This window comes from Caloenas nicobarica, chromosome 2, assembly GCF_036013445.1.
Source record: "Caloenas nicobarica isolate bCalNic1 chromosome 2, bCalNic1.hap1, whole genome shotgun sequence".
Taxonomy (NCBI): domain Eukaryota; kingdom Metazoa; phylum Chordata; class Aves; order Columbiformes; family Columbidae; genus Caloenas; species Caloenas nicobarica.
This window is the reverse complement of record NC_088246.1, coordinates 136,450,378-136,464,236: the sequence shown is the minus strand read 5'-3', so window position 1 is coordinate 136,464,236 and position 13,859 is coordinate 136,450,378. Positions and strand designations below refer to the sequence as shown.

Below are 13,859 nucleotides of genomic sequence, written 5' to 3'. Positions count from 1 at the left end.
CAAGATCTGTTGATGAAATAGATACTTAATAGGGTAAGAAAGTAGATTTTTCTGGAAGTGGTAAATAAAAACTGGAAATGGAGGGATTTATTGAATGACTCAAAATACGATTTGAGGCTGAGTGACTGTATGATGGTGAGCAAAGTGATGATACCAGTGTAAGGAACAAAGAAGTTATTCTTCATAAGTATGGCAAATGTTGATAAAAATCAAGGATGTCAGGATGAAAAGGAAAGGAAAAAGTGATATAATGGGACCGTTTTGTCCATAAATTAGCTTCATTGCTATTAATGCATTTCTGTTCTACTGTTGGTAGAAAAAAAAAGAGTAGGATTTTGTGGGGAAGCTAGCTGATATTGTTATTTTTCACTATGGTCAATACATTCCTTATGGAAATACATGCTCATGTACAAGGACTTTATCTAGGATAAAACTATTTTTAAATTCCAGCTAATTAGATTGAAATTGCTACTTCATTTTGCACAAGACCAAAGAAAAGAATCATAGCCACTTTGATTAGTTACATCTAAAATATCCAACTTTTTTCTGCCTTTTCTTCCTTGTCTGCCTGTGGATTTAAATACATCAAACCCAAAATTTAAGACTAGGAAACAAATAAAGCAGCAGTAAGTGCCAATTAACAGAAGATAAAGACCTTTAAAGTGAGGCTGTAAAAAATCATGACTGCTTTTCCAGCTGCTGCAATGCTAGTGTGAGTGTTGATTTTATCTTGCTGTAATTTGATTGTTTTCATTTAACATTCCTCTAATAATTTCAAACAGAACCTGGCCAAGAAACAAAACAAATCTTCAAAAAGCAAAAAACTGGAACAGCAACCATCCTCTTAGCCACACAACTAGCCCGTTTTCCACAAAAGTGGTGGCACAGAAGTCTGGGAAACCCAATGCACTTTCTATGAGGAGATGAGTGGAGGAGTAGTTACATTTATACCGTCCTAAAATTACATTCAGCCCTTCAAAGGCAACTAACAGGCTGATGTAGCTCCCGGTGAAAATGAGTTTGACACCCCTGGCTTAGTGGATGGGTGAAGAAGTGGTGTAAGTGCTCTTGCCTTCAGCAAACTCTTCGACATGATCTCCCATAGAATCCTTGCACCAAAGATTGGGGGAGATACAGACTGCATGGGTGGATTATGAAGTGGCTGAAAAACAATTTGGACTGTCACTGCCTTGAGTCAGCCCTGCTTTGAGCAGGGAGTTGGACTGGATGAGCTTTAGAGTTCCCTTCCAACCTAAATTATTCTATAATTCCACAGTTCTAGGATATTATCAAGTCAAGGGATAAAGCTTATCTGAAGAAATCATTTTAAAAGGAAGTATTTTTAAGTGTCTCTTCAAATTTCAAGATGTTGAATTATCACAGTGTACAGCTGAGAAGTGCATCATGTCCTGAAATGGCTTCAGATTTTGCCAGTCACAGGTTTTCCTGTCATTTAGTATCTATTTATTTGTTATCTACTGTTTGTTTCACACTTGCTATTTTCAGTCAAATTTTGTGTTCCTCACCTGAAAGACAAATTAAACAGACATAGATTTCACAAACTGAGCAGTGACCTTGAGTCCAGAAACTTAAGATAGTAGAACTAGAAAACATACACTTCCCAAATTACTTTCAAGACTTGAAAGTTACCATCACACTCACTTCAAACTCATTAAGTTCTTTTTCTCTCTCTTTCATATTTATATGAAGGACCAGGAGCACACTGAAAGAAAGCACAAGGGACTTGAAATTTGCCATTTAACTGCAAACAGTATGAGAGATGGCACAGATGTCTACAATGAATTACCACAGCAGTCAATTGTCAATGATCTCTTTTCAATGAGATTTTAACAACTCTTAGGAATGACTGTGATCATAATAAAAGTGTTTGGATAACATCAAACCAGTGAACACTTCTATACTTCCGTCAGGGAGAAGACTAAATAAACAAGCAACAGAAGTAAACTAAAAAAAAAAAAAAAGTATTACAATACGGAAATTGACACAAACAAAAATGAAGTAGTTTAAATTTTTAAGCACACTATCTCACTACCTCAGAATAAAAGAAAGAAAAAGAAAAGAGATCTTACCTATGGTAGCAGAGACATTAAAGCAAATTCTGTCCAGCTTTCATAGATTAATGAAATAAAATAAAATAAAATGTGTCCTTTTTATTTTTTTTTTTAAGTGTAATCAAAGATGTTCAACAAAGTGGGGCATAAAGGAAATTAAGTGTCATCAGGCTGGTGAAAAAACATGAAGCAGGATAACTTCATCGGTAGCTGGGAGACAAGTTTTAGGTACCTCTAGTGTGGATTTGCTGTGGAAATGATTGTACTTCTTTCTGGAATAAACTAGTGTATGCTCTCAGCGTTCTGCTGTCTGGTTGTTATCACTTGGTGAGAGAAAGCTCAGGGCTCGATATATCTAAGCTTACATATACGTGAAATAAGAAATTCCAGGCTGGGTTTGAACAAGATCAGTGTCTTCTCACAAATACATTAAAATTTTGTAAATAGTATGAGGTTTTCTGCAAGGTATAGGGGGACTTTACACAACTCAGAATAGAAGTGGAAATATCCAGCTTTATATTTAAAACCAGACTAATCCTTTCAGTAGGCCTTTTGAGACTGACAAGTCTTACCATGAAAAAAATGTCTCATTCAGCTGCCATGAATTTTCTAGATGAGACTGAAGTGAGTCACTTAAATAGTTACAATAATCAAGAACATAAAGGTTCAGTTCTGGGTCTCTAAAAATACCTAGAAAATGACTTCTATTCCAAAATCTATTAGCGTGGCAGAGCTCAGTAATACAAAATTTTCTTTTGGGGGAGGGAGGAGCAGTGATATAGAATTTGAGCACCTCATTTGTCAAATTTCCCTTTTTTCACCTGTGAATTTCACTTTGTCTGTATGAAGTGACGAAAAATAAATGAGTTATTATAAGGTGTCAGTATTATTTTTTTCCCCCATATACAGGATTTACACAGTTTTGCTGATGAAATTGTCTATCCTTGAAAGAACTGTAGGATTAAGTGTGAAACCTGAGGTAGGGCCTTGATGAGAAAGAAACAGATTTCCTCCACTGTATTTTCCTTAGGTGTGAAGTGAAAGTAGGCTTAAGACATGAAATCAAACCTGAAATAGCAAATATGCCTTTACAAGCATTTCTCAGTTAAGCTACATTAAAAAAGAACATTTGCATTTTAGCTGACCTTGCTGTTAAGAAGGAAAAGAAAGAGAGGAAGAGTGACCCTAAAAGTTCAGCATGCTAAAAAGCAACCTCCATGAACTGAGAATATGATCGAGTGAAGGATTTTTGTCTTCTACATCATTCTGGCAGGAAGAATATTTGCTATACTTTCTTCTCCAAACAGCTGAGCGGTGTCTTGGGAGGGAAAGCTGTTTCATGGGTTTAACAGTCATAGTCCAAAAGACAAATAGCAGGGTTGGGATTTGCCTGGATTATGGAATACACTAAAATATCATTAGTCTGTCTTGTCGTCCATTTAGTGATGAATCCCTGGTAAAAACCCGCCATACTTCCAATTACAGATTAGAAGTATAAATATTGGCAAGTCACATTTAGATGATAAATCATCTGACCTGTACACTTTCAATATACCCTGGAGCAGATATGAATTTCTCCATGTCTTTTGGAATAAGGTCAGCGAGTGAAATGTTTTAACATGAGAATGAGAAAGCATAGAGATATGGCGGGCACACACACATAGCCAAATAACATCATGCTAGCAGCACAACTCCAGCAGTAAATGACGAGATAGTGATGAAAGTATTGTCAGATGATCAAGAAGAAAATATTAAACTCAGTCCAGATAAGATTCTGTTTGAAGTGAAAGAAGCCAAATACACAGAAGACAGTCTATCAAATTGAATCAAGCTAGATCAAGCAAAGAAGTGAAGCTGTAGACAACATGAGACCTCCTACAACAACAAAACCAAAAACTGCAGAGCATCCTGAAGATAATTCTTCTTTTTATACAGTACATCCCACATGAGGCACTGAGACAAATGTTATGAGAGAACCTATCATGACAGCGGTTTTATCACTGCGTGATTCTTTGACAGTTCAGAATGAAACATTATAGAATAGCTATAAAAATTTTAACGATCCCAGCAGTCACTGATCAAAACAAGTATGTTTAAGACAAGGTACAGGTTTTTGTCTACCACAAAAGAAAATAATTTTTGTAACTTCTTCTAGAGCTGCAACAGAAACAAAGCATAGTTATGTTCACATCAGGAAAGAAGTACTGGATATCGTTTGCTAAAAAATAATCTAATCACGATACACATGGAGTAAAGGCTGAAGTACTAGGAACTTTGAAGTAACATTGTATAAAGATTTTGAAAAGTACATACAAAATTACAGTGGATATATCAGACCTATGAACATGTAAATATTTGTTGCAAGCAGATTTGAGGGACTTAAATGTAGTGTGTTATGAAACCCCAGGATGAAACAATGAAAAATGTAGCACTTAATGCAGATGAAACCCTATGCCATACACAGACATCAAGCAGCAGAGGAGGACACAGAAAGATTCCATAATAACACCTCGTCAATGATTTTAAAGATGAGCTGGCCGTGAAGACGACTAAGTGAATCCTGGTATGCATCTGTATACAGCCTTGAAGGAAAGTTTTTCTTACAATAACACTTGCCAATGACAAGCAATCAGATCATTATTCTCAGCATTACAAGGGAAGAAATACTTAACATTTGCATGAGCTGACATGAGACTCTTCGGAGTACAAAATCTTTCACCAAGCGCAACTTTGCAAATTTTAGTTCATCATAGTTTAGGAATATGTAAAGAATTTCACAGAAGGAGACCCCAAGGAATAAAAAGTAAAGCTTTGCTCTTGTGAGTTCATCTCATAGATAAACTATTTCCTTAATGTACACCTGATACTTTTCTGAACATGAAAATGTTTCAGTTCTGCCAGAAGTCAGGTCAAAATTGTAGTTTTAGTTTTCATAATGAGTTAGAATGATGAAGTCCCACTAAGAGGGAAATAGAACATTTTGTAAGATTATTCAGTCATTCTTATTCTAGCTATTCTCAATCTTATTAAATGGCTCATTCCATTAAAATACGGATTTTTGTGACACGATGAAACTTTCAGCTTGCTCCTCTGGAACCAACATGCATCAATTGTGCAATGGTGTCCTGCCCTGAATGGAAGCATGATGATTGTTAAAAATAACCCTTCCTTCCTTTATATGGGTTTCTTTATATGCATGGATAGTACCTGAAGTGGTTCATGTCAATGTGACTGTAGGATGAGAAAATGCTGGTTAAAAACCTCCACAACACACAGGACTATGGAGTGACAACAAGAGTTAATCACCTTTTTGTGTTCAAGAGCATAAAGAAAGACAACTATTTTACTGCTGAGGCAGAGTCTGCTGCAATGGCTATAGACTGTAGCCACAATGAAACTTACTGATGTGACAACAGAAGGTATAAAAGTATTGGGAGATGCCAAAGTATGAAATGGAAATGGACATACGGAAATTATCTATTATCAGAAGAATCCCATGATTGTATTCAAGATCCTCTACAGTGAGACTTGACACTCATGTCTGCCATCACACAGGCTGCAGCAAGACCACAAGCACATGGGTAGGCATCAAGCTGGAGACCTGTGTGGTAGATTAAGACAGGTTTTCTGTTCCTGCATGCAGGACTATGCTGAGACAGGATTACATTGGTTCCCAAATATAGGAACAGATTGAAATAGGATTAAAGAGTCAGTTCTAGCGGGTAAAATTTAACAACCTCTGAATTAAGCTGTAAAAGGTTAATTAATAATTTTTCAGAAGTTCTGTATTATGTTGTTCATGCTTGAGGTCTGGACAATGAGGACATTGACTAAGATGTGATTTAGTGGGAAAGACTTTAATAAAGACAGCACAAATCGATACTCCTAGTTTCACTCTAGGTTCTTGAGATATCTAAGGCATTACTTTTATCATGACTACATATATATGATTCTTGTGGGTTTTGTTTGTTTGCTTTTGTAAGAAGGCCAGTTAGTATTTAAATGTATTCTTTATCACCACTCTATGTTTTGTTCAACATAAAAAATATTGGATCAAATAAACTTGGCCCTGACATTGTCAGCTATTTTACAACAGTAATTGATCTCATTTGAGAAAGCATTCAGCAAATAGTTAAAGGAGTTCAGCAAATTTAAAAGTAATCCCCACAATAAGCCAACATCTATGGCATCTCACATATTTTATAGGTTCGTGGATAGCTTTATGGATAATTTCCACTGATTCAAGTATTTGTTTATTAAACATCTTTTTGGTTTAAACTTACATGATAATGGTAATTCCTTTTACAGCATTTCACATGTGTGTTTTTGCTTAAACACTCTTCAGAAAAAAGTGGATTATTACACTAGAAGAATACAAAATTCTTTGAGGTATAACATTTAAGTGTCAAAAACCATTGCACGCTACTGAATGAAGGCTGATAGCAGAGTAAAACCGAATCACTAATTTAATTTTGAATTTCCTTTCTTAGTGTACGATTGGTTTAAAGAAAGCTCAGTCATCAAGGAAATTTGTATAGATGTGTCATTTTTCAACCTAAAGTGCATTTTTCACAAATGACCTCACTAAAGAAGCTAAGTATTTATTCTTTTGAAATACAAACATTCATGACCTAATTACTGTTTTCTGGTTTTCATGTTGAGGTGAGAAATTTATTCACTCTGAAAGTCCTGTTTCTGGAAATATGGGGTTAAGTCTCTCAGTGTTGCTAGACATCACAAATACAAACCAGAGAAGATCAGTTTTGAGTAGAGGCAAGGGAAACCAAAGGAGAAACAGTCCTATTGTCACATCAATTCAATTTATAACAAAGGTATATGTTGAGGCTCTCTAAAGGCTCTCTTTATTACCTGCTGTTGTCCTTTGATGTTTTCTACTGGGTAGTCATCACTTAGAAAACCCCTGCAGGGCTTCTGTTCTTCTCAGAAGGATGTGCAATAGAATATGTCACCCAAAATAATTATCTGCAACCACCATCTTACCTTAGGCTGCATGTCAATATGCACCCACTTGGTACTCTGAGACTGCATCTAATCTAGACCTGAAGGCAGATATAAGTGAATAATATTTACAGCAACAGAACAGGATTGAAGCTAGAGTGGAACTAATTTATTAGTTAAAAAGGGAATCAACTGAAGAACTAACGTGTATTTCATACTCTCGGTACTGTAATCTTTTTGCTTTTTCTCAGCATCCAAGAATGAAATTCCATGGTGCCTTAAAGAAAGCAACAGAAGACACCAAAGTACAAGCTTTGCAGCATTTAACTTGCTTTCTCAAAGTGCCAGTGAGGTGGCTTGGCTCTTATGCTGGTGCAAATCAAAACATATTCTGAGGCTAAAGGAATTATGTTGTTTTAAAAATATGAGTGAAAGAGGAAAAAAAATAGGTTAAATAATTATAATCTATAAGGCTATGAAATATGAACCAAGCAAATCAAAGAGACATTATGATGTAGAAGTTGCTATGATAGCTATACCAGAATTTTAGATGGAAGCTGTTACATACATTTGCCAAATACATAAGGTGAACAGGAATATATAATATAAAGTTAAATGCCTTTTACATGGTATTTGGCTTCACAGAATTCATATGTGCTGGAATGGACGAAAGAGTTAAATAACATTGCTGCAACCCTTGTGAAGAGCTAGAAAGACACGGGAAAACATCAGGTGAGGAAATGTGTTCTCCATCAGGTATCCAAAAGTTTCATTCTTGCTGCAGCTCACTCAGCCCACAGCTGCAATGAAGGACTTGTGCGATTTGCTTTGGAGCAAAAAGGTATCTTGTCACTCTCTCACTGCAGAGGGGTGGCATCACCCTTGGTAAAGCTCACTGACAAATTTGGTATTTTCCCAGAATAATTCCTATTCACTCTGCCTCTTTGCCTTATTTGGCAAGGAGTTGAATATGGGGAAATGTTTTGTAACTTGTAGGTGTGTTAAATGGATGAAAAACTTTTGAGCTGGTACACCAGAGGGAATTATGTGGGTGTGTTGCCATAACTGGGAACATACAGTTTTGTTGTAGACCAGCTTGAACATTTTCTTGGCTCCAGCCTGAGGCAATTCACAAAATAATCATTGTGAAAAAGACTCCTGTGCCCAATACTGACCTGACCCTACTCTGCTGTGGGCAGGGAAAACATGCTATTCCCATGAAGGTAGAATATAATTTCAAGAAACCACACTGAACTTCACAATACCACTAAATTTCTTAAGTATGGTTCCTTGTGTTCCTTTACAATCTCTTCCCCACAGCTTTTCAGAGTATGTTGCACTTCATGGAACAGAGAACTTGGAAGTAACCACACAGCTCATGAAATCCACTTCCCTGAGGTTACAATACCCACAGCATGGCCATTACACATCACTGTCCACCAAACACATGAGTAGGAGCTTGAGAGTTGTCCAGGGAGGCTGGGAGGCCAAGTACAATGACCCACAGGAAGCTGGCAAGACTGAGGGCACTACCAACACTTTACATTTGTACTTCTCAGGAATTTGTTAAGCATAACACCTTGTTGTGTACTTAGGGAGCCTAACACGCTGGGACTCCACCTCAAAAGAAACACTTAGGACTCTAATGCACACCATTAATACAATTCCATTGACTACAACTGGATGGGAATTGAAGCAGTATCTTCAATGAATTGGGCAGCACTGTACAGAGCTATAGGAATTTACAAGTTCAGCTTTTAATTTGAGTTACATACATGTGAACAGTTTCTGATTCACAGGTAAAGCTGCTGCAGAGGATATCATAATTTTGAATGGCAGGACTCCATAGAAGACAGGAGCTAACATTAATGGTTAGTTTGCCAAAACTGAAGGAAATAATGAAAGAACTACAAAAGAACTAATGTAGATTAATAATGCGGTCTAAATTAAATTATTCCTTCCTTTGTGAGGTACTTTGTACTAGAGTATATAGTAGCATCACGCATATACTATAGGATAATCTTTTTGAAATATTCCTTTGTCCAAACAGCTTTCCACATGTGGCTACCATCCAGCCCTCATTATATTACTAATATATTCTAATTCCATTTAAAAGAAAAATCAGCTATGCTAATCAAGTTTATTTGTACATCTCTAAAAGCTTTTTCTTGTCCCCTTTCCATTCCTTGACTGGCGATACAAAATCACGTGTGTTCTGTTTATTTCAGAATGCAAAGCTCTCAGGACAGAGAGTAGTTTCACAGTAATGAGTCTACTTGTTACTTCTTTCCATTGAAATGTACAATTTGCACATAAGTTATTCTTCTGGGTCATTCATTATTTTGGAGTGACAGTTAATGTCTACTGCTAATAAAAAGAGTTCATAGAAACAGTTTTTGTATCAAGAAGTATCACTTTTACAAAGTCATTTCCTTTGTCAAACAATACCAACGACAATTCTATTTCATATACAGAAAGAGTAAATGAGGTATGGAACAGCTGAAAGAAAATTTCACCTTGCTTATTCCTTATCTTCCCTGATGCAAGAAGATTTGGCAGAACAATCAAAGTATTTTAAGATTATGGAGTTGAAACTTAGTACTGAATAAACTTCCTGTTATTATTAAAAGATTTGAATAAATCAAGTAATTATTGCTTCTTTAATTTCTTTTTCAACAACTTCACTTACCTTCCATACAAAGTACAAAAGTACTCTGAGTAGAGCAAGGGCATCTCCAAAGCACTTGGCATATCACAGATGCCACAAGAAATAGTAAAAGAGACTCGCAACAGTAGTCATAGTAATAACAGATCTATTGCCTTAGGAAAACACAGTTTAAAAAATCTGGTCAGACCAGTGTGCAAGGAGCTGTAAATAATGCACTGATGGCATCACACGGCCTATTGCTCAGAGACCACCGCTCCAGGAAACATCTTATAATAATGCCATCCCACAGACTGACTTTGCTGCCTTGCTTTTATCACTTGAGTTCTTTTTTTCACTTATATATATAACTTTTCCAAAAACCAAATTGTAATCTTCCCAAAAAAGTAATTGGATTTCTTTAATCTTTTTTTCTTTTGAATCCAAAATACAGGGGTTACATCTTGGTTTCAGCTGGGATAGAGTTAATTTTCTTCCTAATAGCTGTTATAGTGCTGTGTTTTGGATTTAGTACGAGAAGAATGTTGATAATATAGTGATATTTTGGTTGTTGCTAAGCAATGCTTTTACCAAGTCAAGGACTTTTCAGTGAGGAGGCCAGAGATGCACAAGAACCTGGGAGGGGGCACAGCCAGGACAGCTGACCCAAACTGGCCAAAGGGATATTCCATACCATCTGATGTCATGCTCAATCTATAAACTAGGGAAAAGTTGGCTGGGGAATCACTGCTTGGGAACTGGTATCAGTTGACAGGTAGTGAGCAATTGCATTGTGCATCGCTTGTTTTATGTATTATTATTATTATTATTATTATTATTATTATTATTATTATTCCTTTCTGTTCTATTAAATTGTCTTTATCTTAACCCACGAGGCTTAACTTTTTTTTTTTTCTGATTCTCTCCCCCATCCCACTGAGTAGAGGAGTGAGCAAATGGCTGTCTGCGATGTTTAGCTGCCTGCCAGGTTAAACCATCACAGGTTATAAAACTTAAAATTAATGTTGAGCAACTGTGACAAAACAACAACCCATCTAACACAAATACCGCAATTTCTACAAATAATCAGAAAAACAGATTTCCACAGCCTGAGAAACTGAAAATGAGTAAGCCATATCCATTTTTTATGACCTGTTACCGCCAAGGCACCAGCTACACTTCACCTTTTCCTGACATAACCATTACACACATGGGCTTGGATCTGAGCAATATAGTTCAGAGGTCTAGTGAAAGATCTCTGGCTCCCACCAAACATCTTGCTGTACTATCCAGCATTACTATATATATATGACAGATGGGATTAGTACTGTGCTCCAGATGATTTTATCGTTGACAGACTCCATATCTAATTGCAAATAGCTTTCAGAGGTAACACTTGCAATAAGAAACAACCAGATTCATGACAAAGCACTAGAAAACAAAAATGTTACACTTTCTTTTTAATTTGGCGTTCAGATGAACAATATCTGCAACATTATGTGGGAATAACTTCAGCGTAAGTTTTTAGTAGTAAACTTCTCTAAATGAATAACAGCATTACAGTTTGATTTGGTAGAACTTCAAGGACTAACAAAACTCCTTCTTCTGCTACTGTATAAAATCTAACACACAGCTGGGCTGGATGTTATTTTAGATTAATTGAATGCAAGATAACGGCATCTATTAGATCAGTCTTGTATTATATGAAATATACCAAATAGAGTCTAAGAGAAAATATTTACATTTTCCTCACATAAGTCATCATGTTCACTACAATGGGATTACGTAGAGAATTATAAAGTAGTCAGAAGTAATGTACTTAATAAAACAGCATTTTATAGTAGAAAACATTTCGTAATATATAAGTAGCATCCAATACTTTGAAAATTCTGCCAGACTCAACATCCTGGAAATAGACTTAGATGGAACAACGGCAAAACAAACTTACTAGCCCCAAGGTACCACTAGCAGATGATATTTCAAATAGAAAGGAAAGAGAAAACAATATTTCAGTGGTATGAACAAGCCCTTACCTAGTGGCTGCCCTGCGATGATCCTGGCATTCTCTCCTGCCACCGCAGCCCTGGCGTGCCTCTCGCTCATGTACTGTACAAACGCATAACCTTTGTGCACTGAGCAGCCAACTATTTTCCCATACTTTGCAAAGATCGCTTCGATGTCACCTTTTTTGACAATGGCTGTGTTCAGATTGCCGATGAAGACTCTTGAGTTGATGGACTTTGGGTCGTTCTTATTGGTGACATTGCTGGTCTGTGTTTTGCCAGTCATGGTTGGATCACTTGGCTTTAACCCTTAAATAAAGAACAAAGAGAACTATGTTTCAAAGCATTCAGTTACCCCTCTCTATGGATGATTTTTCCAGCAATAATTCACTTTTCATTTTTCACTTAGGGTGAATCTAGACTCAGAAGAGCTATACTTTCTTGAAATGATTAGCAATAAAACCAAGGTAGCACATTTTAAAATACTGTTGATAAGTCATATTAAAACTTCTTATTTTTATAGATCCAAAATATAACAATATATCTCTTAATATAATGCTGTGATAGTGGAGCTTTACTGTAATCATAGGTGGATTTCTGCTCAGAAATTCAGTATTGACTTTTTAAGTACCTAACCATCTAGAAACGGCAAAGCAAGAGGATGAATCATTATCTTATGCCAAAGAAATGAACATTCAAAGCCATGTAGAGAACAAACTCTAGCAATGAAAGACAACTCTGCTTTTGTTTGGTAAGTGTCAGCCAGGGCATGTTTCTCAGCAGTTAAACTTCATTGACCATTGTGAGGAGTGCAGAGCAAATAACATACAGTTCTTTACTGAAATCAATATGTTTCTATCAGAACAGTTTTTCCTATTAATTTGGTACAAAAAAGAAAAGAGAAAAGACAGAGGAAGCACAAGTGGCTTATATTCCTAGAATTAAAAAGCATGAAAACAATCTTCCTTAATTATAGGAACACAGATTTGCTTGCTGCTGTGCTCTTTCCTCTGAGGTCGCAAGTATAAATGCATCCTGGCATATCTCAAATGGAAATATTCACATTATTACTGGGAAAGACTTGGCAAAAGAAAAAAACCAACTTTTTGTGTTCATCTAGCCTCCCACTTATGAAGTGCACCTGATTTTGTTAGCATGTATGCAAATTACACCTGTCAGCAGCTCCATCCATTTACATCAATTTGCTTAGATGGAGGTAAAGTGAAAGAAATTGTTCCATGAGGCTGCTGGGTTTTCTCTATCTATATTAGACAACAGAAATATAAAGAACATGCATACCTCTAAGTAGTGAAAACTTATTTTGTAAGAAGCAGGCCATTTCGACAGCAGTCAAATACAGGCCATCTCTTACAGCTAAGAATTATGTTACTATTTTTTAACCTGTTCTTGCTTTTGATCATATCACAGTAACAGCTCAGGCAAGAAGAGCATCCAGTTAAATACTGCTCACAGTTAAAGCTCAGTTCATTTCTTAAGATGAAAAGGAACAATGACCTCTATTCTGGACACCTAAAGCTTGACACTAATTACCAGAAGTTTCATATTTTCAATCAAAAGCTACCATATATTAAGCTAGACTGACAAAAAAGAAACCATTGTTACTGAACTCTGCACAGCTCCTGGTGAACAAAAAGGCCACAGTTGCAGCCATCCACATTTTGACCACCTCCATCACGCAGGATCCAAACCCCACCCTTCAGGTAAGAACCCACAATGGAGACGTGTGGCGAGTCCTCCCAAGTCCTGGCTTTAGTAAAAGTCCTCTGCTTTAGTAAAAGAATGCATGCAGCGGAGCTATCAGTCAAATAGCTTTCATTTGCTTAACAACATAATATGACAGATTCACACTATGATGCTTAGAGAAAACACTGTAGAAAAGCAAAAACGTGTTTTCTTGTAAGTTTATCAATTTTAAATACATTCTGGAAACACAAGATATTGTATACATGCACAAATTTCATTATAGAAAACCAGGAAAATTGCCTTGACCAAAAGCCTCTGAGCTTTATTACATAACAGGCTCAATACTGTGTATTTCCAGATTTCTGTGGAGATAGTGTATGTTGAAGTAATGTCTATATGTAGTTAACTTGAACATTGCGAACAGTCATAATAGTACACTTGGTACGGTAATAGTTTGAAGACAAACGACCTACAAAA

General features: G+C 36.3%; 1 protein-coding gene across 1 annotated transcript in view; it reads right to left on the bottom strand.

The window, feature by feature from the left end:
* The window catches only part of RALYL (RALY RNA binding protein like), a 180,201-nt gene extending 168,237 nt beyond the window's left edge, over window positions 1-11,964 (bottom strand). Inside the window, exon 1 of the mRNA XM_065628790.1 lies at window positions 11,709-11,964. Coding sequence (XP_065484862.1) covers window positions 11,709-11,964 — 256 coding nt within the window. The remainder of the gene's footprint in view (window positions 1-11,708) is intronic.
* Between the last annotated feature and the right edge of the window lie 1,895 nt (window positions 11,965-13,859).